At 39.0% G+C, this 26,947-nt stretch overlaps 1 protein-coding gene across 3 annotated transcripts in view; it reads left to right on the top strand.

The window, feature by feature from the left end:
• Window positions 1-26,947, top strand: part of SCN11A (sodium voltage-gated channel alpha subunit 11) — a 91,561-nt gene that overhangs the window by 37,671 nt on the left and 26,943 nt on the right. For all 3 annotated transcript variants that reach the window (XM_038570472.1, XM_038570474.1, XM_038570473.1), the window contains exons 12-20: window positions 417-546; window positions 1,585-1,823; window positions 5,270-5,452; window positions 6,320-6,688; window positions 8,608-8,997; window positions 19,695-19,814; window positions 20,549-20,663; window positions 22,952-23,106; window positions 26,070-26,243. In XM_038570472.1, the coding sequence (XP_038426400.1) occupies window positions 417-546; window positions 1,585-1,823; window positions 5,270-5,452; window positions 6,320-6,688; window positions 8,608-8,997; window positions 19,695-19,814; window positions 20,549-20,663; window positions 22,952-23,106; window positions 26,070-26,243 (1,875 nt within the window). The remainder of the gene's footprint in view (window positions 1-416; window positions 547-1,584; window positions 1,824-5,269; window positions 5,453-6,319; window positions 6,689-8,607; window positions 8,998-19,694; window positions 19,815-20,548; window positions 20,664-22,951; window positions 23,107-26,069; window positions 26,244-26,947) is intronic.

Here is a 26,947-nt window from a genome sequence, read left to right as displayed (position 1 = left end):
GGCCCCAATCCACCCTTCTCAATGTATCTCCCTCTTCTGCCACTCAAAAACATTGTTTCCAAGTTCAACTTTTTATTGCTTTTGTACTCTGAACTATTGTTTGTTAGTTTTTGTAAAATTTTGTTTGTTCTTTTGTTAACAATGAATAAATCACAGAGAAAGAAAACTTTCTGTAGCTGGGACCCTGGAAATGTGCATGCATAAGAAATATGAATGGTCAAACTCTATTTCACTTCTCTATTAAATATGAAATACAAAAACTGAACCTTCAGCATGCCATGAAATGGAAGTGAGTAGATCTATATAAGATATTAAGTATCTTTGAGGCATGTGACATTGAAACAAAGTAGCTGGTAAAGTTTTGAGGAGAGACAGCCCCTTCCCTGAAGGTTCATCATGCCTGCCTTCTCTTACAGCCTCACATCCTGGAGCAAACCAAACGACTCTCCCAGAATCTGTCAGTGGATTATTGTGATGATCACGGGGACCCCTTCCAAAGGCAGAGGGCCCTGAGTGCTGTCAGCATCCTCACCATTACCATGCAGGGTAAGCTCTGCCTTCCAGCCCCAGGAAGATCCGAACTGCTGTGATATCCCTCCATTCTCCTCCCCCAGAGCCCTCTGAAGCCCCTTGTACTTCCTGCAGAGTGACTTCTTCTGCCTCTTTGGAACATGTGAGAAAAATGGCTTGGAAGAAGTGGGCCCATCCTGAGTTGGCCCTCGGTTAGTGGTGGGAACTGGCTAGCCTTTGGGATTGGACTTGGGACCAAGAGTACAGCTGGGACCTGCCAATCAAGTCAGGCAGTAACAGGAGGTCCTCAGTGACAAAGCTAGTGACCAAAGAAGGGAAGACACAGAAGTTTCCAGTAGGTGACAGTAGTCATTGAAGTTAGAATTAGGAATCTGACATGGACAATGGAAGACTTATGTCTTCCAGATAGGCTGGAACCATCTGATGGACCTCATTAACAGCAGGTTACCAGGATCCAACTAAGGGGTTAGTGTTCAAAGGTAGGACTCAAGTCCTTTCAAGGATGGGGTCAGATTGATCCTTAGCAATTTTGAGCCTGTTGTATCATCTCGTTTGACTTGCATGAGTCCCTGAAATGGTGCCAGGGAAATCAGGGGTCCAGTAGCCTTATGGGCTGAACTCAACCGGCTAATAAGAATACCTTTTCTTTCAATGCATATAGATGCCCCTCCTTCTCCTGAACCCTGGTAGTCCAGTGTGCCTCTGTTACAGCTGTCACCATGGTCTGCTTTGAATGGATATAACTTGAGCTTAGATCTTTCTCTTTCATGGGTTCACAGCCAGTCAGTGCTGTCTTCCACATCTGTATCTCTAACAGTGCAGCCGAGCATCCAGATGCTAAATACAAGTATAATGACTAGATGTATGGCTATACCATATGGAAGTTGTATATGGGAAACCTTTCCAGCTACATCCATCAGTGCCCTTCTCGGCTGATCAGGTTTTTCATAAGAGACCCTAGGGAAGAGAGAGGAAAGAATGCACTCAGGCTAACAGCAGCCAAATAGATTCAGAGCTTACTACTCAACTGCTGTTTTCATTCTCCTTCTACAGAACAAGAAAAATCACAGGAGCCTTGCCTCCCATGTGGGGAAAACCTGGCATCCAGATACCTCGTGTGGAACTGTAGTCCACGTTGGCTGTGCATTAAGAAGGCCCTGAGAACTGTGATGACTGACCCCTTTACTGAGCTGGCCATCACCGTCTGCATCATCATCAACACTGTCTTCTTGGCCATGGAGCATTACAAAATGGACCAGAGTTTTGAGTCTATATTGTACACAGGGAATTTGGTAACGTTAGGCTTTTTAAAATATAAGAATATTTCAAATAGTGAATTATAATTCTTCCTAAGTCTAAACATTTTGTGAGTGGCCTAACCTAGCCTAGGTCTTTTGTCCCATTAGGTAAAGGGAAAAGATGACTATTAGGATTTCGTTTTTATGCAGTTCAGTAATTTTCCCCGGGCCCTGTGTTGGCCCTCTGGTATGCTAGGGCATCTCTTTAGTCATCCAGTGGGAAGCCAGAAGCCAGTAGACATCATAAAAGTTCAGCCATTTGGGATGATCAAGCAGACATTAACCATATCCAGAGACACTGGTAATGTGTCCCATGATCCCCAGTGATATGGATGACATCATTTGTCACAAAATAATGTGACTGCCATTACAAGGTGTTATTCCCCCTGGAAATGTGGGTCAGGGGCTGGCAGCTGTGGGAGGCATATTTTCCCAGGAGGAGTTGTACAGAGCTTATGGAGTGGTGGAGTGGTGTGGTGGGGAGGGGCCTCCAGGCTTGAGCCTGCTTCAGTATGTTTCTTATCGGATGGATCTAGTCCCAATTAAATTGGGAAAATAAGATAGGAGAGCAGATTTCCCACAAACATTCAATTTATTGTTCTTGGAGAAGGTATTTTTCCCCCTAAGGATTAATTAGTTTCCCAAATATCAGAAATAACAATTACCCACTGAATGTTCTACCCTAATTAGCTAATGAATTAATAGGCTAAAAATCTTACGAGAATATCTAGCCATTTATTCTTAAAGTTTTATTTTCCAATTTAAGAAGCAAGACATGCTTTCTGCAATTCTAAAAATAAGGAAAAGTACAAATAAAGGAAATACAAAGGGGAAACTCATTTCCTATGGTCCTATTAGTAAAGGTGGTCATTCTTAGTATTGCAGAGGATTTCTAGGCAATATACGTGTATGTATTTTTTAATTAATTAGTTTACTAATTAATTTAGTTTTTAATTAATTAGTTTATTGATCAGAACCCACTATACCTATTGAACCAGAAGCTGATCCACAAAGCTGCTTCTATGCATCAGGTTGAGGTCACCCTCAGTTCCATGCCCCTCTCAGGAGGAGCAGAGATACAGTGGGACTGCAGTGAAAGACCAGGGTGGTTCTCCTTACAGAGAGTCTGCATGTAAGTTTCTTTCCCCCAAACTACCCTTGGGAAGAAGTGCTCTGTGGGTGTGCATGGGTCAGATTAGATTTCGTGCTGCGTGATGAACCTAATACACATAGGTACCTTCTAATGAGCTGTTATCTTTTGGGCTCCAGGCCAGTGTATTCAGCTATTCAGCTCTCTCCTGCTGATGTATCCCAGAAACAGGTTGACAATGTTGTTTCACTTGGAGACAAGAAGCTGTGCCTGCAGGGCCATGGTTCCTGCCTCAGCAGAGTCAGCAGACCCATCTTTCAGCACCTTCTAGTATATGGAGTTATTAGATAAGTTCCAGAGAATACCCAAAGAACCCAGAGTCATGCCCCTAGGCAGAGTTTCCCAGTTTGCAAAGGTGGTCTGTCCATCCCTTCATTTGCTGATCCAACTATAGGAAATGACTGAAGCCACCCTCTCAGAACTCCCACTGAATAGATGTTCTGGGTGTTGAGGTGAAGCTACATTTTACAGGTAGAAACTGAGTAATTAAGTGACATTCTTCTTCACTCTCCCCAGAAGCGGTACAGAAGGAAGCACAGGGACATTGTTGGTGTGTAAGTTCACAGGCAGCTTCTGTGTCCTGGCCCCTGCAAACTGATAAGAAACATCCAGAGCTGGCTTGTAGCCTGTGCTTCCATTCTATGTGCCCCATTCCCTAAACATGCACTACAAAGGTGGCCGCCACCTCATTTACTGTGCCCCCGTAGCAGTGGTAGAGGGAGGTCTTGGAGCCTTGAGTTCCAAAGAACACATGCAAACCTCCTTCCTCTGACAGGTAGACCAGGATTCAACTGGCCTGTGGAGTTCTGTGGGACTGGACTTGGAAATGGACTCCCTGGGCTTTGGGATTGCTTGAATCAGGGGAGTACATTGAGCTCCCAAGAAGCTAATAGCAGTTGAATTGGATTGCAAAACCAATGGTCGCAAGGCATGTAGGGATGCTGTAGTGCTAGATATCTAAAGCCTGAAGGAGACAGGATGGGGAGGAGGAGCTCAAAAAGGGACAGGGATCAGTCCAGCACAATCAACCACAACAGGTAACACTGCATGCTTTTAGGCACTGGTTATGGTTTTGGGTAGAGGTAAATAGCAATATTTAAAGGGAAAAGCTTTGGGTTTTCTTTGCCACTTTGATTTGTTTTCTCTTTGCCTATCTTGAATCTGTCTTTGCCTATCCTTTATTAACTCGTGTCACTTTACTTTAGGGATTTTTAAAATAAATAGCTAGTCATCGAATTATTTATGAAAATAGATCATCTGTTACTTTTAATAAGGAGACTTAAATATCATTTCTGAGTTGTTTCTTTTTTCTTTTCCAGAACTATAGAGGAGAGTCTTACTACTGACAACCTTTTTATGTTACCTTATTATTTTCATACTATTGTTTTCTCATATTTTTTAATTGTATATGTGTGAGAATGTGCTATTTGCTATAAAGAAATGCTTTGTTTTATCTTATACAAGATGTAGATGATAGATTTAGTTTTGAATTTGGCTACGACTTATTCAACATTGTGCAATGTTTTTAAGCCTATTTATCTAATTTTCAAAGACAAAAACAAAAACACTTATTTGTGCCCATAGAAATCATGTAGTTTAGCACTTTCTGTAACTCTTGCCTTTCCTTTTAATTCCTTGGTATTTTGTTTTGGAATAATGAACTCTGCATTCTCTGAGTGAACTGTAAGATTTAGGACTCTATTCCAACTCGCTAATCTGTCTTTCAACTATAACCAATCTAGGGTTTATCCCAAGAAATTCATCACATAGGATAAGCCTCTATATTGAGTTGCTTAAAGATGTTTTCCTGTTCCTAGTAGTGCTTTCAATTCTTTGCTCTGGGTCCCTTTTAAATGTTCTTTTCTGATCAAGGTGTTGAGATTGAGTGGTTAGGAGAACTCCTCCTGGATTCTACTTTGTGGTGGGTATTTATCTTCAGTTTTCAGAGCTGTCATGTATCCTCCCCCTCCCCTCACTTGGGAGTTTTTATTCTCATTTTAAAGGGAACTTAGAGGAGGAATTGCTTGATGCTTTCTATAGCTCTGCCCTCTATCAAAAGGCCAGTTGTTTCTATTTTCAAAAGAATGGGAAATATTTATTCTCTACCCTGATGTCTGTGCGCTTGGTACTATTGTAATGGGCACTATGGTGGGGTGGGAGAAGAGGAACAAAGTAAATGAAAATGCATTTTATTTCTTTGTAAACCCTGCAATTCCCTTGGACCATTCTTCAAAGTGTGTCTTCAAGGAGAAGTAGCTTCCTTTTCTCATTCTTTCCTGTCTCACTGTAGGTTTTCACTGGCATTTTCATGGCAGAAATGTGCCTAAAAATTATTGCACTTGATCCCTACAACTACTTTCGCCGAGGCTGGAACATTTTTGACAGCATCGTTGCTCTTCTGAGTTTTGTAGATGTGATGATCAATATAATTGTAGGAAAACAATGTCCGAGGGTTTTCCATTCCTTGAGAGTGGTAAGGCACTTACTGTTTTATTTTACTGAATACCTTAGCTACCAGGATTGACAAGTCTTGAGTGAGTTCAGTGGCTATTTTACATTAAACTTTAACTCATTTTACCTTAACCCAAGAATCAAAACTGCGCTCCTCCTCCCACCCAGGTTTTGTGTACTCTTGGGAGTCTGAGGAGGTCTTCTCCCCCTTGAACTCCTACCTCTCCTGTGCTAAAATGATCCTTTAGGCAACCTGATACAACATTGTGTCTTTTGGTGTCAAAATTCTGCTGTACGGTCTCTGTTGAGATCATTCAGCTCTGCTGTTGTATTGTAGCACAGCAGTAGCCATAGACATATGAGAAGAAGTGGGCATGGGTTGTTCCAATAGAACTTTATTTATGGACACAAAAATTTGAACTTCATACAATTTTCATGTGTGATGAAATAACTTTCTTTCAATTATTTTCCAACCATTAAAAAGTGTAAAACATTCTTATCCCTCAGGCCGTACAAAAACAGGCAATGGGCTGGATTTGGCCCTTGGGCCAGAGTTTTTTATCGTTAGTGTATTAATATAGGATTCCAAAACATTCATTTTCTGCAATAAACATAGATGCTTAATTCCACCATCATGACTCCAAAGTCTTTATCATTTAACAAAAATTGGAACAAAACATTCCCGTTTTTAAAACAAAGAGGTAGATACAGTTATTATCATGGAACAGGGAGTTAATAACTATGTTTAGAATGGATTTAACTTTGAAAAGATTTTTAAAAATCATAAATGCTGTGGTTTGGGAGTATGTCATTTACTGTATAGCTGAGCAAATGGAATTTGTCTTTAACTGATTTTTCTTCCACCTTTGTTTATTGTCTGCTTTTACAGCTGAGGGTCTTCAAGTTAGCGAAATCCTGGCCAACTTTAAACACACTGATTAAGATAATTGGCCACTCCGTTGGAGCTCTGGGAAACCTGACTGTGGTCCTGGCTATTGTGGTCTTTATTTTCTCAGTGGTTGGCATGCAGCTTTTTGGCTCTCAATTCAATTCTGTAAAGAGTAATAGAAGATCCTGCAACCCTACAGTCCCATGTTTACGACGCTGGCACATGGGGGACTTTTACCATTCCTTTCTGGTGGTATTCCGCATCCTCTGTGGGGAATGGATTGAAAACATGTGGGAATGTATGCAAGAAACAAATCAAACACTGTGCATTGTCGTCTTTCTGTTGATCATGGTGATAGGGAAACTCGTGGTGAGTGTCTTAGATTTTTTTTAATTTATGGACAAAACAAATGTATTAGCTTCTTTTGCAACACTTCACTAATAATTATTATTCTCAATCTAATATTATACATTTAATGTTATATTATATTAAAAATCTGCATTTCAATTTGACTTGATGAAATTATAAAAAGCATGAAACAAAACCTCTTTGTCACATAGTGCTCATCTTGACTGATGCCTCAATAGCTATTTTACTGCAGGTGATTATTCTAATTGTATTCACTTTGTCAGTGAATGGCTGAGGCAGGGGTTTTCAATTTGGTCAATAAGTTGTAAAGGGACATCTAGTGAAAAAGGTTTCTTGTTCTTAAAATAAAAGAAGAAGGGATGAGTTAAAAAAAAAGTGGTCTTTTATTTTCTCTGGAGCTTTTTATGACTATGATTCCTGGTAGAACTATAAACATTACGCAAGCATGAGAAGAGCTAGCCTAAGACAAAGCCAGTACTGAGGAAGGTAGAGGGAAAAGGTGGAACAAACCTACTTTCATCTCATAATTGGTCCTCCTATTTTATTTTCAAACTTCTTAGGTTACATTTTCTTATGCTTAAGCTACCTTGAGTCTGTCACTTGCAGCTGGAAACATAGATATTAGCTAATTGGGTACCTATGAAGAGTATGAAAAGACTGGAGACACACAGGATACCTGAGCACAAGGTCTTCAGAATCAAGTTGGGGCTATCATGCAAATATACTGAACCATCCATGCACACATTGACTCTATCCTATGTGCCTGATCGGCAACGTTAGGTAGACAGTAAGTGATACAAAGGTTCAGAAGAACAGAATATAACCAACGGGAGTGGGAAGGGAGAGTTAGCAAAGGATGTGTGGAAGATATAGTACTTGAGAAGGGCATGACAGAGGCAAGGAGGACTGGGCGAACAGAGGAAAGCTTGAGCAAAGCTCCACAGATGGAGTTTGTGGTGAAGCTGCGGGAGAGTAACTAGACCACTCACAAGACACTGCCCTCAAAGGCTGTATATTTTTGAGCTGGTGACAGCCACAAACAAAGGAGTTTGAGGAGGTGAAGATGATGAATTGGAGGGTGTGTAAATGTAAGCAAAAAAAAAAACCCCAAGTAGGACGCTGATGAGATGTTCTAAATTTAAAGCGATCCATGCTTCAACATCAACAGAAGAGTTACACATTCAATTCAAACCCCTCCAGTTCAGCCCCAATACTTTTCTGTGGTTCAGGCAACAGGACCTCAAGATGCTGTACAAAGCACATTATGTCTCAAACTGTGCCAACAGGGGAGGACCCCATGGCAGTATTAGACATCAGACCCATATCCACCCTAGCAAAACCAAGCTCACAATTCAACTGATCCTCAAGGAATGTACTTTTTTATTTTTATTAATTAATTAATTAATTTTTTGCCAATGGTCACACAGTTGTGCTTTACCCTGGCCAGGGTTTACAGCACGTGTTGCTTGTATGTGGACACATTGGTCTTGGCTGTTTGCACCCTTTCACTTCAATTTTTCTCTTGTCTTTTCTTGCTGACTTCCTCAATCTTGTCTCCTCTTACTCCTTTTATAGATGAACTTTCTCAAGAGACAGAGGACATAGAATGGGATGCCTGGGTGACTCAGTGGTTGAGTGTCTGCCTTTGGCTCAGATCATGATCCCGGGATCCTGGGATCAAGTCCCACATCAGGCTCCCCACAGAGATCCTGTTTCTCTCTCTGCCTATGTCTCTGCCTCTCTCTGTATGTCTCTCATGAATAAATAAATAAAATCTTTAAAAAAAAAAAAAGGAGGACATAGAATCTAATTTGAGTTAGCTTGGGGTCTTGGGGAAAAGTTGTTCTGGAATCTTCTTCTATTTTTCCCTCTTCTAAACTTTCCATTCCCCTTGTGTGTCACCCCCCACCCCACCCTAGGTACTCAACCTCTTCATTGCCTTGCTGCTCAATTCCTTCAGTAATGAAGAGAGAGATGGAAACTTGGATGGAGAGTCCAAAAAAACCAAAGTCCAGTTAGCCCTGGATCGGTTCCACCGGGTTTTTTGCATTGTTATATATACTCTTGAGCATTTTTGTCACAAGTGGTGCAGGACTCAAAACTCACCAAAGAGAACAAAGGTGACAGGAGGCCCTGCTGCCCAAAGCAAAGATATCATTCCGTTGGTCACAGAGATGAAAAGGGGCCCCGAGACTAGGGAGGAGCATGATCAGACGTGGTTGGCCCCACTTGCAGAGGAAGAGGATGGTTTTGAATCTTCTGGAGAAAACAATGCACAGCATATCACACAACCTGAGGCTGGAAAACAGGTAAGAAAGTTTATACATAAATGCAGAAGTCATACGAAACTAGAGCTGCCATGAGACACTGGTTGCCTGCCCTGTTCTGAGCACCATGTACCCTACCCTAAGCACCAGGCTGGGATAATAAGGTTATAGCATGTGGAGGCTGCCCTTCAGGACTCATGTGTACACCTCAGTGCTAGTTCTAATCATGGTCCTGCACATGTGGAAGTGGGAGATGGCCGAGGAGTCGAGAGGGGAGTGAGATCACAGTGGGTTGAGGCAATAAGGGAATCAAGTGACTTTATGCCCTAATAGAAGTATAAAGTTTGGATTAGCTGAAAGGTGAGGAAACTGACCTGAACAGCACAGAAAAGGAGACAGTAGTGGGAACAAACTTAGCCTCTGAAGGGACCAAAGGACGAGGAATGGTGGGAGATGAGGGCTGTCAGGGAGTGGCAGGGTGGTGGACACCCCAAATAAACTACTACAGACTTCATTCTGTATGCAGCACGGCAGTCTGTATGTTCCTGAATTTTCCGCAATATGGTTGTAACATATTGCATTCCCCCGGCAATAATTTGAATAATTCTAATGGGTTTGAGGTGGTACCTTGTTGAGGTTTCAAGTTTTATTTCACTGTTAAATAATGATGTTGCATAATACATCTTCCTTGGTAAATTGTCTATTGCCCATTTTTATTGAGGGATTTCTTATGATTGAGGTGTGTTTATAACATATTTTGATACAAGTCCTTTGATATGTGCACTGCACATATTTTCTAACCGTGCCTTATCTTTCACTTTCTTAATGGTATCTTAATGAGCAGAAATTTTTAATTTTGGTGAAGTATAATTTATCAGTATTATTCCTATGGCTCATGTGTTTTGCTTCCATTCTAAGAAATTTTTGTATAATCCAAAACTGCCGAAGTTTTCTCATATGTTTTCTTTGAGAATTTTATAGGTTTACCTCTCACGTTCAAGTCCATGATCCAATTCAATTCAATGACTTTAATCATTACAAATCAATGATTTGTGTCATCTTTTCCCCCATATATCTAAGTGATTCTAGTACCATATGTTGAAAAGACTGTTCTTATGCCACTGAATCAATTCGGTATCTTTGTCAAAATCAAATTGGCTATCATCTATCTATCATCCGTCTATCAGGACTTTTTCTGGATTCTTAATTCTGTTTCATTGATCTATAGGTCTATTTTATATCAATACCAGACTGTCTTGATTACTGTAGATTTATAATAAGTTTTGAAAGCAAGTTGTATAATTTTATTGTTTATCAAATTTGTTTTGGCTATTATAGGTCCTTTACACTTCCTTATGCATTTTATTTTATTTTTTTAAAGATTTTATTTATTTATTCATGAGAGACACAGAGAGAGAGGCAGAGACACAGGCAGAGGGAGATGCAGGCTCCATGCAGGGAGCCCAATGTGGGACTCTATCCTGGGTCTCTGGATCATGCCCTGGGCCAAAGGCACCCAGGGATCCCCTCCTTATGCATTTTAGAATCAGTGTGTTAACTTACCATAAAAAGGATTGTTAGGATTTTGTTTGGCATTGCACTGAATATTCTGTAAATAATTGGTATCTTCACAACATTGAGTCATCTGATTCATGAACATGTATTTTTCTCCACCTATTTAGATCTTCTTTATTTTTTTTTAGTAATGTTTTGTAGTTTTCAGTGTGTATAAGTCTTGACATATTTGGTTACATTTATTCCTTAAGAAGTTAATATTTTTATACTATTATAAATGTAATTTTTAAAATTTCACTTTCCAAATTTTCTTTATAAGTACATAGAAATGAACGGGCTTCTGAATTTTTTAAAATTGTATTTATTTATTCATGAGAGACACAGAGAAAGGCAGAGACACAGGCAGAAGGAGAAGCAGGTTCCCCACAGAGAGCATGATGTGGGACTTGATCCCAGAACTCTGGGATCATGCCCTGAGCAGAAGGCAGATGCTCAACCACTGAGCCACCCAGGTGTCCTGGGCTTTTGTATTTTGACTTTGTATCCTGCAATGTTGGTAAACTGACTTATTAATTCCAATAGCTTTTAAAAGATTATTTAGCATTTTCTACACAAGTAATTATTTCATTTGTAAATAAAAATAGCTTTTAAAATAAATTTGTATGGGTTTTTTTTTTCTTGCCTTATTACATTAGTTAGGACCTTTGGTATAATGTTGAATAGGAATCATAGGAGTATATTCCTTGCCTTGCACCTAATCTTAGGTAGAAACATTAAGTCTTTCTCCATTAAGTAAGATTTTAGTTGAGGAAGTTCCCTTTATTCCCAGTTTGCTAGGAGGTTTTATTTTTCTTTTAAATCATGAATGTATATTGATTTCCCTAAAATACATTTCCTAATCATATTATCCTAGCCATAAATAACATTTATTTTGAATATTAAATCACTTACATATTCCTTGGATTATCCCTATTCAGTCATGGTATATTAGCCTTTTATATATATTTGGATTCAACTTGCTAATATTTCATTAAAGATTTTGCATCCCTAGCTTTTTCCCTTAAAATGTGTCTGCCTTGTTTTGGTATCCGGTTAATATGGGCCTCATTAAATGGGTCAAGAGGTCTTCTTTCTCTTCTGTTTCTTTTCTTTCCCCCCTAGCTTTATGAGATATAATTGGCATGTAACATTGTGTAAGTTTAAGATATATAATATGTTGACTTGATATATTTATATATTATAATATGATTACCATCACAGCATTAGCTAACACCTCCATCATGTCACATTATTCTTATTATGGTAAGAATATTTAAGATTTACTCTCTTAGCAACTTTCAACTATATAACACAGTATTATTAACTATAATCACAATGCTGTGCATTATATCCTATGAACTTACTCATCTTCTTATCGAAAGTTTGTACTTTTTGATCAACATCTCCCTACTCTCCCCCTGCCCCCAGCTTCCGTCAACTACCATTCTACTCTCTGACTCTGCAGATTTGGGTTTTTCAGATTTCACACATAAGTGATATCACATTGTACTTGTCTTTGTCTGACTAGTTTCATTTGAGTGTAATGTCTTCAGGGTCCATCCAAATATTATCAATTATAATTGACCCATAACATTGTGTGGAAATTCTCAGTCATTGTTGTTTCAAATATTTGTTCTATTCTTTTTTCTCCTCTCCTTCTGGTATTCCTATTATATTTATGTTTGACACCTGTCGCTCCACAGGTCTTGAGTATTCTGTTCTGTTTCTTTTTTCCTCCATACTTTTTTCCTTTTTGTTCTTCAGTTTTGGAGGTTTCTACTGAAACCTCTCAAGTAGAGATTCTTTCCTCAGCTGTGTTCTGTCTGCTAATAAGCCCATCAATGGCATTCTTCATTTCTGTTACAATGTGTGAGATCTCTAGCATTTTTTTTGTCCTCTCTTAGAATTTCCATCTCTGCTTATATTGTGTTCTTGCGTGCTGTCTACTTCATCCATTCGAGCCCTGAGTATTTTTATCATTGTTATTTTAAATTCCCGGTCTGACAATTTCAACAATTTTACCGCATTGAATGTGGTTCCAATGCTTGCTCTGTCTCTTCAAACTTAATTTTTTGCCCTTTAATATACCTTCTAATTTTTTCTTTAGAGTCAGACATGATGTACTGGGTAAATGGAAATATTCTAAATAGGTCTTTATTAATGTGTTGGTGAGGTGTCAGGGGAATGAAGAAGCTCTGTGGTCCTATGAGTAGATCTCAGGCTTTAAGAGAGCTTGTGCTTCTGGACTGTGAATAGTGCATGTCAGTATGGCTAGTGAGAGCTGGAGTTGGGTATCTGCCTCCCTCCAGGTGGAAATCTAGAGCTGGCTAGAATTGAGTATTTCCCACACCCCAGGTCAGTCAGGTCCTAATAAAACCCCAGCAGTTTAGACTCTGGTTAACTAGTTTCTCTTGAGGGAAGGCCTTGTGAAGAACAGGACCTGTTTGCATGTTTCAAAATGATTCTTTTTACCCTCCCCCTGATGGAAGCAAATGGATTTTTTTTTCTTCCAAACTCACTGTGAGAACCTGGTAAAGCTCGAAGAGGTAAAACTCACAAAATTATGGGGACTGCCTGTTGCCTGGGACCCTCAAGTTTTTATCTCTTACACTTGTTCTCACTGAGCCTCCCCTAGTTTGTCGATAATCAGGTTTTCTTACTCTGGGACTGATTCCCACAAAGGTTTGTTCTTCTAGGTTTCTGCTTTGCTAAGTCGTGATTCTCTGTATTAGGCTGTCTTTCCCTTCAATTTGGGGGGCAGCAGTTTTCCCTGGACCTCACTTCTCTTTTTTTTTTTTTCTTTATTTATTTATGATAGTCACACAGAGAGAGAGAGAGAGAGATAGGCAGAGACACAGGCAGAGGGAGAAGCAGGCTCCATGCACCGGGAGCCCGACGTGGGATTCGATCCCGGGTCTCCAGGATCGCGCCCTGGGCCAAAGACAGGCGCCAAACCGCTGCGCCACCCAGGGATCCCTGGACCTCACTTCTCTTACGGTTATAAGAAGAGTTATTGTTTTTCAAGTTTGTTTAGCTTTGCACATGTTGGGCTGGAGTGGAGACCTCCAGGCTTCGTAACATGTCAGATCAGAACTGGAATTCTCTGTGGGAAGTTTTAAATTATAAATTCAGTCTGTTTTCTTGTTACAGAGATTACAGGGCTATTCAGATTTTCTCTTTCTTCTTGAGCCTATTTTGGTAGTTTTTGTATTTCTAGGAATAGGTTTATTTATTGAAGCTTCTAAATAACTGTTGACATACAATTATTTGTAGTATTTCTTTGGAATCATTTTGGTTTCTGTAAGGTTGATAGCAATGTTTCCTCTTTTATTCTTGATTTTAGTAATTTGATCTTTCATTTTCTCTTGGTAAATCTTGTTAAAGTTTTGTCAATTTTCTTGATCACTTAAAATAATCAGCTTTTGATTTTGTTGATCCTATTATTTTATTAATCTCCGCTCATATACTTACTGTATCCTTATTTCTTTTTTTGAATTTCATGTTCTCTTTCTCTCCCTGTGCCTTCACATGGAAGTTTAGGTTATTGATTTGAGACTTTTTTTCAATTGTAGGTATTTATAGCTATAAATTTCCCTCTAAGTGCTACTTTATCTACATGCATCCAACAAATTTTGGCATATTATATTTTTGTTTTTTATCTCAAAGTCCTTTTCTAATTTCTTTTGTGATTTATTCTTTGACTTGTTGGTCATTTAAGAATGTTTTACTTAATTTCCTCCTGTTTGTGAGTTTTTAAAATATCTTTTTGTATTTCTAATTTTATTTCATTATGATCAGAGAACACATTCTGTACAGTTTCAATACACTTATGTGTATCCTGCTCTTTGAAGTTGAAGGTTCTGCAGGTGTCTGTTAGGTATAATTGACAGATAATGTTGTTCAAGCCTTCTATTTCTATCTTCTACTTAGTTGTGTTCATTTTTAAAAATGGGTTATTGAAGCCTCCAACTATTATTGTTGAGTTATCTATTTCTCCCTTCAATTCTGTCAGTTTTTCCTTCCGTATATTTTGTGGCTCTTGTGTTAGGTGCATATATGTTTATAAATGTTTTATCTTTCTGATATATTTATGTTTTTGTCAATGTCCCTCTTTATCTCTAGTAAATCTTTTTGTTTCAAGGTCTATTTTATCTAGGGCACCTAGGTGGCTCAGTCAATTAAGTGTCCAACTCTTGATTTCAGCTCAGGTCATGATCTCAGGGTCATGAGATTGAGTCTTGTCTCAGGCTCCGTGCTGGGTATGGAGCCTGCTTAAGATTCTCTCTCTCTCTCTCTCTCCACCCCTCACCCCTCCCATGCTAATGAGCTCTCTCAAAAGAGTAAAAAAACAAGCAAAAAACTACAAAGTCTAATTTTTTCTGACAATATAGTCACTACAGTTTTATTATGGTTTCTGCTTGTATGATATCTTCTTCCACTCTTTTACTTTCAAACTGTTTGTATCTTTAAATCTAAAATGTGTCTCTTGTAGTCAGTACATAATTGGATCTTGTTTTCTTATCTAGTCTGACAGTTTCTGCCTTTTTGTTAGATTGCTTAACCCATTCACATTTAATCTAATTTTTGGTCTAGTTTATCTACTTCTAGTATTTTACTTTTTGTTTTTATGTGTTTCATTTGTTTTTATTCCTCTTTTCGTCCTTTATTGCCTTACTTTGCATTATTTGAATATTTTCTAATGTAACATCTTAATTCCTTTAATGATTTTTCACAATATTTCTTGGATTATTTTCTTATTGATTGCTCTAGGGGCTGTCACATACATTTAACTTATCAGAATTGGTGTCTGGTAAGTTAACTTAATTCTAGTGAGATACAGAAACATTACTCATATATAGTTCTATTTCCTCTCCCACGTTTTTGTACTATTTTTTATTACACATATTACTTCCATATATGTTAAAAACCCAACAATACATTTTTATCATTGCTTCATATATGTTTACTAGTGAATCTGAGAAAAGAAAGCAAGTATATATTGATAGAGTTTATTTTATTAATCTTCTTATTTACCATTTCCAGCTCTCCATTTGTTTCTGTGAATCTGAGTTACCTTCAGGTGTCATTTCCTTACTACAGTACAACTTTGCTCCCATTCATCTTTTTGGTGCTGTAATTACCACATTTATTTTATTTTTATATGTTACATGTCCAACAATACATTAATTTTAAACTGTTTTAGACAACTTCTTTTGAAATCAAGTATAGAGAAGAAAGGAAAAGAAATATGAGTTTTTCTCATCTTTACAGATTTACCTTTACCTGGGCTCTTTGCTTTTTTGTGTGGACTTTATTACCATTTAGGATCACTTACTTTCAGCTTGAGGGATCTTCTTGGGTATTTTTTGTAAGATGGGTCACCTAGCAAAGAATTTTCTGTTTTTGTTTATGTGCTATTTTATTTCACCTTCATTTTTGAAAGACAGTTTTTCTGGGTAATAAAATCTTGGTTCACATTTGTTTTTTAATTTCAACACTCATGGTATATCATTCCACTGCTTTCTAGTCTCCATTATTTCTAATAAGAAGTCAGTTGTTGTGGTACCTGGCTGATTCAGTTGGTAGAGCACATGACCTGTAACCTCAGGGTCATGAGTTCAAGATCCATATAGAGCATGGAGCCTACTTAAAAAGGAAGAAAAAGTCAGCTGTTAAATTTGTTGGGAAATCCCCTTGTATGTGATGAGCAACTTTGTTCTTGCTACTTTCAATATTTCCTCTGTCTTTGGCTTTCAGCATTTTTGCTATGATTATATCTAGGTTTGGATCCTTTTGTGTTTATCTTACTGTGAGTTTTACCTCCTTAGAGGTGTAAATGAATAATTCCAGTCAAATTTCAGCCATTATTCTGGTTTCCTTTCTCTCTCCTTTCTTTCTGGTTGGTATGCTTAATGGTGTTTTACATTCCTTTGTGTTTCCTTTAAGTTTTCTGTCTTCTTTCCTGTGCTCTTTGGATTGCATAATCTCTACTGATCCCTCTTCAAATTCACTGATTCTTTCTTCACTTAGTGAATTTTTCATTTCAGTTATTACACATTTCAATTCCAGAATTTTTTTAAAAATTTTTTTTATGATAGTCACAGAGAGAGAGAGAGAGAGGCAGAGACATAGGCAGAGGGAGAAGCAGGCTCCATGCACCGGGAGCCCGATGTGGGATTCAATCCCGGGTCTCCAGGATCGCGCCCTGGGCCAAAGGCAGGCGCTAAACCGCTGCGCCACCCAGGGATCCCTTATTTGTTTTTTAAAATAACTTATCTCTTCATTGATACTCTGTATTTGATTACACATTGTCATCATAGCATCCTTTATTTATTAAATATATTTTTAAAATTCTTTGAACATATTTAAAATGGATGATTTGCACTCTTTGTTTTTTAATTCTGGCATCCAGGCCCTTTCACAATTTATCTTGCCCGCCTTCTTCCTATGTGTGGGTCGTACTTCCTGGGTTTGTCCCATGTTTAATCATTTTTGTTTAAAATTGGACATTTTACCGAATGTATTGTAGCAGATCTGGAACGGATTCCCTTTTCTACTCTCTGGGGCTTATTTGGTGACTTGACTAGACTATTGTAGTGAAGTCTATTCCCTCCTCCCCCATATCCCCCCTTGCCACACACACACAAATGTGAAATCTTTGGTGTTACTACTCAGAGGGCAACCCTTGGATTTGTAGACAGTCACAGCAGGATGACAGTTATTTTAGCAGGGCTCTCTTTGACTATCTCTTTCCATGATCTCTCTGTTAATCTGTCTGCCTTATTTGGTATCACACCCAGATTTTAGGCTGAACTAATTGCTGGCTAATTGCTCTATTGTTTTTGACAATACCACAGGGCATTAATTCCTCCACAGTCTGATCTAATTAATTTCAAGGAGGGATACTTATAAAGCCAGTCTTTGAGATTTGTTTTGACCCCAGGGAGATTCTTCTTAGCTGTCTCTTTCCATGGTTCTCTGTGGTAAACTTGCTGACCTGTGGTTTAATTTGTTACTTTTAATGAAGAAGAGTGACCAGTCTCTTCTTATTTGCTTACCATCAAAATCTCCATCCATTGTTTTCAAGAATATCCTTAAGCTTCAACTCCCCCACATTATTCCGGATAAAGTCAGTTCTTTGAGGAGAGCTTTCAGAGTTCTTGTTTCTTTTTTTCTTCTTCTTTTTTTTTTTTTAAATTTTTTAGAGTTCTTGTTTCTTATGGAATGCCTCCTACCGAACAGAAAATCTCTTAGTACTGATCCAAGTACTTGGAAGGACAGTAGCCTCTCATCTTCTCAGCTTCCTTCTTTCTGCATGGAATCTCTTCCCCTTAAACAAACTGGATTGAGGATGATCAGAACCCCAGGATTCTTAAACTGTTGAATCTGGAATAGAGTCTCTATCCTATGAATAGAGGCTGGATTGAAAAAGAGAGCCCAATTTCTTGGCCATATTCACTAGGAATGTAGCTTCTTCAATTTAGAGTTGGAGATGCTAAGAAAAACTGGTGATCTACACCTCCTGTTAAGATACATATCCCTTGATTGGGGGCTGAGGGTAGAGGGAGCCCCATCTTCCTGATCATAGCTTCCTAGAGTAGGACTTCCATCAAACTGAGCTGGAAGGTGGGGAGAGAGAGGGAAGATCGTGGCTCAATTGCCATGGACTCCTGATACTATTACTGAATTCTGAAGATTTTTTGAATAAATGTTTCTTTATTTGCTGTATACCTTAGGACAATTTCTAGAGACTTTAAATGATGTTTTTAAAATATTTTTCAACACTTATGCTCATTTCTCTGGATATCATGTCCATGGAGCTCCTTATACTGCCATCTAGGAAGTGAAAATCTGCATATCTTTTTCATTAAATTCTGAACTTACTTATTTTAATGACACTTTAGATTATTATATTAATTTCATTTTTTCCTCAAGTAAATTCACCTAGTAGTTAATTTTTATGGCTACTGATTTTGTTTGTTTCCTCCTATATTTTGGAGGGTTAGTTTAAATTTCAACTTTAGTTAGAGGATCTGTCACTGTCTTTGCAGTCTAGGTTCTATGATATCTTTAATCAACCTTCTTAGGGCAACCATTGCAGAACCAAATCTTACACTGACAATTTGGGATTCTTGTCTAACAGTGACACAAAGTATATTTCAGATCCAGTGGGGACCTTTACCCAGATCCTATTTCTGAGGCTGTACCTCCGTCTGCTTCCTAGATATGCAGCTGTGTATAATTATAATTCCAAGCATTAGCCATAACTCATTTTGGCTTTCTTTCTTAAGTGCAAGAACTCAGCCCAGTCCACAGTTTCAAGCCTTGGACATAGCTGTGATTCTCTTCCTCACATGGGACACTTTTAGTCACCATTACCTGCTACATGCTTTATTTAAATTGTCACCATTTCATATTTCTGTTCTGTGTCTGGTCCGTAGCCATATTTACTTGTTTTGTGTGTGTGTGTGTGTGTGTGTGTGTGTGTGTGTGTGTTTGTAATATATCAATGCATGTATTCAAATGGGAGAATTGTTCTTAAATCATGACTTTACTGTGTCATAGTCACAGGAATACTCACACAGATTTTAGGATGAAACCCTCACCTTAAGGCATGACTTCTCATGTCTGTCTTGAATATACCTGCAGGTCATCAGACAAAATTTATTTTTTATTTTTAAAAAGTAATATATTTTCATTTTTCTCATATCTTTTTCTATTTCACTAAGCCAACTTTCTGTACCCCAAAGAATAAAAAAAATTTCCAAATTAGTCTTCTATCATTTTTGTTCATCTATTTTTATATCAGTATATAAAATCATTATGGTTTTTATTTTTACTGTATTCTGGCATTATGTTATATTTTCAGGGATAACTAATTATACTAGTACCATTTATTAAGTAATTTATCATTTAGTCATTGAAGTGAAAGGATACAGTAAGTTTCACCTCTGAATTATTAGGTCAATTTTGTACCAAAACCGTATTGTTTGATTATATGACTTTTGAGTAAGCTTGGTTATCTGTTTCCTTTAGTAGTTTTCCCAGAATTATTTTATGTTGAGATTCTCCAGGAGCAGTTTTAAAAAGTAAAAAGAAAAAGAGTAATAATGTCACAATTCAAACTTGTTTTACCTCAAGTGAGAAGCCCAAGAAGCATATTAATTCTACTCTGGGCTTTTCAGTGTCAGGCCTTTGAATTCCATCAGGAGACCAAGAAGTCCACCAGCCCAGGAGCTCAAAGTGTGGAAATTGACGTGTTCTCTGAGGATGACATATGTTTGTCAAAACAAGATCCCCAAAAGGTAATTTTCCCAGGGTGTTCCAGAAGGAACATATAGCTTATCCATACACATTCTCCAAGATAGCCACTATGGCTATCAAGATTAAAGTATCAGGATAAATGCAGAGCAAAGTGCCAGAATCAGATCTTAAGCAAAGGCCAAGTTTTCTTAACCTCTCCACTATCACATTTGGGACATGATAATTCCATCTTGTGCTGGCTATTCTGTCTGTTGTAGGATATTTAGCAGCATCCATGGCATCTATCCACTAGATGTTGATAGTATCCCGCAATTGTGAAATAAAAAGTGTCCTTAGACATTGTCAACATGTCTCCTGAGGGCAAAATCAACAAGAACCACTAGTCTAGACCTATAATTCCAGGAATTGAGAGAGCTAAAAACTAGTCTCAGTAAATTAGCCTTCATTTCATCACCCAGCCTCCTTATTTGGAGTTAGGTAGTATATCAGAGGTATGATTTGTAGGGAGGAAAAGGTTGAGATACCATGTCTTTATATATCTCACCTTTTCTCAGCCAGGGGAGAACAGTTAGAGAATTCTCTCTTAAAGTCAGGCTAGCCAGAGAATTTTAAAAATCACCAAATGAGAGGGACACTTTCTAGATACACCTATACCTAGAATCCTTTGCCTAGCTAGCTTCATTCCTAAAAAGTCATACAATAAGGTATTAGGTGCTACCATGGCGAGAGACCGTCTTGGTAAATATTTCCCCTTTTCCTTTGTTCTGATGTGCAGAAGTCTGATACTGCCAGTGTGTTCTCAGAATGTAGCACCATTGATCCACAGGATCCCTTTGGGCGGGTAACTGAAATGGTTCTCAAAAAAGAACCAGAGCGATGTTTTCCCAAAGGTAAGTGGAAGTATTTCTGCATTCAGTTTACAGAATATTTGAATGAGATTCTGTTATTCTTTGAAGCTCTGTGATTTGATAGATTCCTTCTTTCTACTTCTATTGGAGGCAGAAGTAAGGAGAGGGCATCCGTAGATTCTTAGGGCTATTATCAGACCCAGGCAAAGGAGATTTCAGGAAATTCTTGATTTTAGGTGGGTTCAACTAACATAGTCTAACAACCAGGGTAGAAACTCTAGAAAACTTTCCTGGAAATCCCACTGGGCCAATATGTTTGCCCCCAGTACATCCACTGTCAGGATATAGTTGAGGTGATAGACCAAAGGAACATGACCATAAGTCTAGGGTTGAATGGAGACCTGCCAGACCCTAAACACATCCCCCAAGATTTTTCTCTGGAAGAAGAACAATACTGTAGTTAGGAGCTTTGGCTCTGGAGCCAGACTGCCTAATTTCAATTCTGGCCTCTTCATTTACTAGCTGTATGACTTGTTCAATTTACTTAGCCTCTCTGTGCCTCATTTATAAAATGGCTATGATAGTATCTACTGTAAAGGATTATTTTTGCTATTAAATGAGTGAATGTAGGGGATCCTTGGGTGGCGCAGCGGTTTGGCACCTGCCTTTGGCCCAGGGCGCGATCCTGGAGACCCGGGATCAAATCCCACGTTGGGCTCCCGGTGCATGGAGCCTGCTTCTCCCTCTGCCTATGTCTCTGCCTCTCTCTCTCTCTCTCTGTGTGTGTGTGTGTGTGTGACTATCATAAAAAAAATTAAAAAAAAATAAATGAGTGAATGTAAATCACCTAGAAGAATATCTGGCACACAATAAGCAATCAATAAAGTGTATATAGTGGTTCCTTCCTATCTGCCTTTATTATCTCCTATATTCATTATGGGAAATTTATTTGTGTCTGTTTCTCTTGTAAGGTCCTTAAAAATAAAGGCAGTGACTTAATCAATAACGTATCTCTAGTGTAAGAATGGAATCTTGCCCAGATTATGGGCTCAACAAATATAGGTAGATAAATGATAGATAGATAGATAGATAGATAGATAGATAGATAGATAGATGATAGATAGATAGATAGATTGATTGATTGATAGATACTTAAATGAATGAAGGAATCTAAAATTAAAAATTTCTCCATAAGTTTGACATTAGACTTGTCTCAGAACAGACACTAAGTATGAGTTTCAAACTTATTCCAGATTGTTTAGCAGTCCCCAAACTGCCCATAGGGGTAGAGGTCAGGTTAGAGATAGATGACAGTTAGTTATCCTGACTTACATTTGGACTGTGCTTGAGGTGTGTACAGGATGTCAACAGTGAAGTTAGAGAAGAAAAGTTGGTTTCTAGAAGAAGGGAGGAATGGCATAAAAGAATAAAAGCCTTTTAGGAAGATTAACCTATTGATGTTCTGAACGATGGAGGAGGGCAGGGTCAGACTAAGGAGACCTCATAGTAGTTTAGGAAGATGATGAGGAAAGGAATGGAATGTTATAATCACCATGAAATTAACATCCATGGAACTTGGAGGATGGGTGGAGGAGACAAGGTGAGAAGGGTGATGTGATTCATGCTGAAGGCTGGTGTGTGTTGAGGTCAAATGCTCAGCTATGTATAAACACCTTGACAATTGATCAGATTCTTCCATGTGTGGTTTGAGTAGTTCACAGAGCCTGTTCCCATCCTTACCTCTTCCCTTCAGTCCTTAGGACACTGCTTACTGTTGCAAAAGAAATTGCTGCACAACAAACAGCCATGAAGCCTCAGTGGCACACAATAATAAACATGCCTCTACATGTCTCCACTCATCTAGGCTGGTTATTTCTGCTTATTTTGGCTGGCTTTATTCATATGAATGGTAATGACTGGGAGTCCACCAGTCTGGCCTGGGCTTAACTGGGTCCCTGGGCATAACTGGGCCCCATCTTCTGTACCACATGTCCATCCCCCTTCTCCTGAAACCAATGGGCTGGCCCAAATATTCCTTTCTTATGGAGATGGTGCCAGAGTAGAAACATGCAAGGCCTCTCAAGGCTAAAGCTCAGAATTGGTATGATTCCAACTGGTATGAATCACTGGTGTGATTCCAACTCTACTTGACTGGCCAAATCAAGTCACATGGTTGAGCCCAGATTCAAGGGGTGGGAATACAACTCTACCTCTTCAGTGGGAAGAATTGCAAAGCTAACGGACATGCACAGGGGAGGGGTAAAGAGTTAGGGTTATTAATGCAGCTCATTACAGACACTAAAGATAGTGCTACTGCCCATTCCTTGCAGGCCTGGGTCACTGCTTCCCATGCTGTTCCATGAACAAGAGAAAGTCCCCCTGGATCATTTGGTGGAACCTGCGGAAAACCTGCTACCAAATAGTGAAACACAGCTGGTTTGAGAGCTTTATTATCTTTGTGATTCTGCTGAGCAGTGGGGCACTGGTAAATTGTCACAGTCTTTGTGGGGACATTGTGGGCCAGGTGGCTGGGCTACATTCTGACATGGGGCTGTTAATGCGGGGAGACCAGGTGGAAGTGGGATCTCTGCTACTGGTCCCCCTTGAGGCAGGAGTTTGCACAACTTCTGGAGTCCTGCTCCAACTAGGAAGTCCCAACCCAAAGAAAATATACTTATAGGGAATCATGACTCAAATCAGTACTTTAAAGTGGCTCCTGGAGTCTAGCCCTTAATCCCATGCCTGTCTCTCATTCCTGAAGAATTTCTAGACATTTTCACTGTATCTTAAATGTTTCTTAATCTAGACAGCAATGTTCCTACCTCTCTTTTCTGGAAAACCATAATGCTGCTTTCCTAAAGGTAGAACATTAGAGGGAGAAGGCTACAGGGAGATTGGATTAGGATGTAATAAGTTGTCGGCATTTTCCATTTTCCATCAGTCATGGCCCCTTGAGAGAAGAGTCAAATAGATACTGCTTTATGCACGTAGCAGATCCTTCCAGGTCAAGGTGTAGTGTGTTCCAGTGAGGTTTGGAAATAACTCCAAATCCATGCCTCCATAGTCTATAGTCCTAAACTCCTTCCTTCTCTCTCCTCACCTTTTGGTCCTTGCCCTCTCTTAGCCTCCCCTACTTGAGTTATAGCTTTAGCTATAGCTATAACTATAACTAGCTATTAGTAGCTCTTATCATCTACATGTTTCTCTCTCATTCTCTCCCTCCCTCCTCTTATATCTTATATTTTCCCTTAAAATGGCCATAATATAGAACTAAACTATTTGTTGCATAAGTAAATGGCACTTAGGTTCCCCTTTTTGATTTAGAGTCACAGAACATTTCATAGTAAGTTGCTAACAATTAGAAGGTACAAGGAAATGTCTTGCTTCTTCACCATTACCTTCCTGGTTAGTGCTTTACACCTGTGTGATCTCTAGGTGAAAGGAGATGAGCACACACTGGGGCCCACCAGAGCCTATGATCAGCACACATCTCCATTTATATACTTAATGCACTGTAAATTATTTCTCAAGCAAAAAAAAAAAAGTAAATTTCTCTAAACCATTGCAGAGAACTCTCTTAATTAATTTTTATTGCTAATCCTTGGTCTAGGAGTCCCTGTAGTCTTCTAGTACTTACATTTTCACTGGCTATTTACTCTTATTCAAGTAATAGGATTCTTTTACTTATTCCACAAATGATAATAGGTGTCTACCAAACCATGGGCTAGTCAGTGGGAAAGCATGGTGTTGTCAGATGGTCAGGGACACGTGGTACCATCCTCCTTGGTCTCATATGGCTTCTGATGAGGCAAGTGTAGGTTGAGCAGAGCAAGACTGAACACACAATGTAGAGGGTTCTACGAGAAGGACTCAGGTCCTGTTTCACTTAACTTATTTGTAGACAAATGGAGACAAGAAAGATCTAGTCCCTTGCCACTGTATGTGGTATATGGATCAGCAGTCTAAATGCTTCTTAGAAATGCAGTCTTGGACCTGCCCTAGACCCACAGAACTTAAGTGCTTTGGGACTCTAATTAGAGTTTGGGAAGCTCTGGTCCAAGCAACTGGGTAATAACAGGAGCTTTCTGGACGAGGAAATGGTCTCATTATAATGTGGGAGGCTCCAAAGTTCAGTTGCCAATATTAGCCTAGTCTTCAGGTGAGCAAACTCAGATCTGCTGAGACAGCTTGTTGCTCAGCCTCCAAGATAAGAGAGGAAATGAGCTTCCAATACAATTTAGATTTGTCTCTCTTCAAGGCACACAGACAAGTCCCTAACTTCCAGGAGTGTGGAGTCTAGTAGGAAAGACAGATGTGGTTCAAGCAATTGTAGACCAGGGCCATATGATACAGTCAAAGAAGCAGTAGATGACATAGGGGCCATGCAGAACAGGCACCTAATTGTCTTGGTGGAAGAAGGAAATTTCCAAAGAAAATATCAACCAAACTGAGGAGGTGGAGTGTTTTCTCCAATCAAGAGCCCACTTGGGAGTTGGATGTTAGACTGTTTTATTCTTTTGCATTTATTTTCCCTAGGGCCATGAGGCTATAGGATTACCTTAGTACCCAACAGCAGGACCAATAGAAATTGGTCTTGCCTTCAGTGTTTGCCCAAATATCTTGACAGGTTCAGTACCAGGGACCCTTATATTCTTCTTTTTTCATTTTCAGTAACTCTGTAAAGGCCAAAGGACAGCTTCTACCCTAGTTATATAGACCCTAAAGAACCACATACACACTTAAGATGAGGGGAATGTTTGTATGTACAATGAAAAAGGGACTCTCCAGAAGATAGGATGTCTCACCTTCATGATCACATTCAACATATATTTAATATTCAAAGTAATCTACACTGGAAGCTCTAGCCCAGAGCTTCCTCAACTTTTGCATGTCCTGGTACACCAAAAATGGGCACATACATCGGGAGCACTGTGGTAAGGCTGTTTGTTGTAGATCATTGGCCTCAGGGTTGGCAGAATCTAGAGTGTGGACTAAGGTGTTTAGCATTAAGGTGTGATGAGCAATGGAGAGCCACTGAATAGAGCCAATAAGGTAACTAGGAGGATAAAAGAGATGGAATGTGCCACTAGGTGGTTCTGGAAAAGTTGGCAAGATATTGTTGGCAAGAGTGGAAAGGATCAGGAAGACAAGAAAATTGTGTGATCTGTTAGTAGGAAGATATCTTCGTATTTTAGAGGTCAATGATGAGAGCCTGGGGAGCTATTGTGGCAATAGAAGTCTAGAAATAGAATATTCTTTCTTCCAGTTTTACTTACTCAAGGAATTGATTCCACTGGGAAATTTCATTCTTAATACCTTTTGAGCAAAACCTTATCACCAAAAGAGATGTTAGTCTATTCAAATAAGGAAGAAAAACTGAAAAGTAAGGCAGCAAGTAATTCTAAGCAAATGTTCAACCTGGCCTATGGCTATGCTTTATCATTTCAGGTATTTGAAGATATTTACCTTGAGGAACGACCCAATATCCGAGATTTACTTAATTGTACTGACCATATTTTCACATACATTTTTATCCTGGAGATGGGTCTAAAATGGGTGGCCTTTGGATTTGGGAAGTATTTCACCAGTGTCTGGTGCTGGCTCGATTTCATCATTGTGATTGTAAGTTTACCATCTCTGTGTTCCATGCAGGCAGGGGTTGAGGTAGGGGAGGGGAAAATATCATAAGGGAGCTGCTTTTCCTGTGTGCCTTGTTTGAGTACCTCTCCAAAATTTTTTTTCTTCACAGTACTTGTAAGTAGTTGTCATTTATCCATCAGTATCCCTGCTTGTTCTGCACCTCATTCCTCACACTGCACGTCATATTCTCACTACCCTAATGCTTTCCATGATTGCATTCATCCACCACTTATATCTGATGTATACCTAGAATAACTTTGAGCATCCCACTCTTCTCCTTCCAACTTTCTATTTTCTCTTGAGATTTCTCAAAGCAGGTCAGCAGCCAATGGACTAGGCTGGTCTCCATCTTGATTGTCAAGCAACATAAGAGGAATATTCACATACATACTTTCATTTAATCCACACAACAGTGTTCTGAGTTAAGCAGAGTTACACGTCACATACCACATTACAAATAAGGAAACTTGGAGCTCAGATGGTCAGCAACTTGTTTCAAATAAAGCTGAGATTCACACCTTGGCCTGTGTGATGCTAAGGCTAATAAGAGTACATCACGTTTATTGAGTGCGCTCTCTGTGCCAGGAATTTTGCCATAGGCTTCATAAGCATTCTTTCTTTTAGTTATCACAACCACTCCATATGATAGGTACTATTATTTTTTCTCATATATACAGGGAGAAACT

The sequence above is a fragment of the Canis lupus genome, chromosome 23, assembly GCF_011100685.1.
Source record: "Canis lupus familiaris isolate Mischka breed German Shepherd chromosome 23, alternate assembly UU_Cfam_GSD_1.0, whole genome shotgun sequence".
In the NCBI taxonomy this organism is placed as follows: domain Eukaryota; kingdom Metazoa; phylum Chordata; class Mammalia; order Carnivora; family Canidae; genus Canis; species Canis lupus.
Note: the sequence above shows the minus strand (reverse complement) of the source record. Positions and strands in the feature narration are given on the sequence as shown.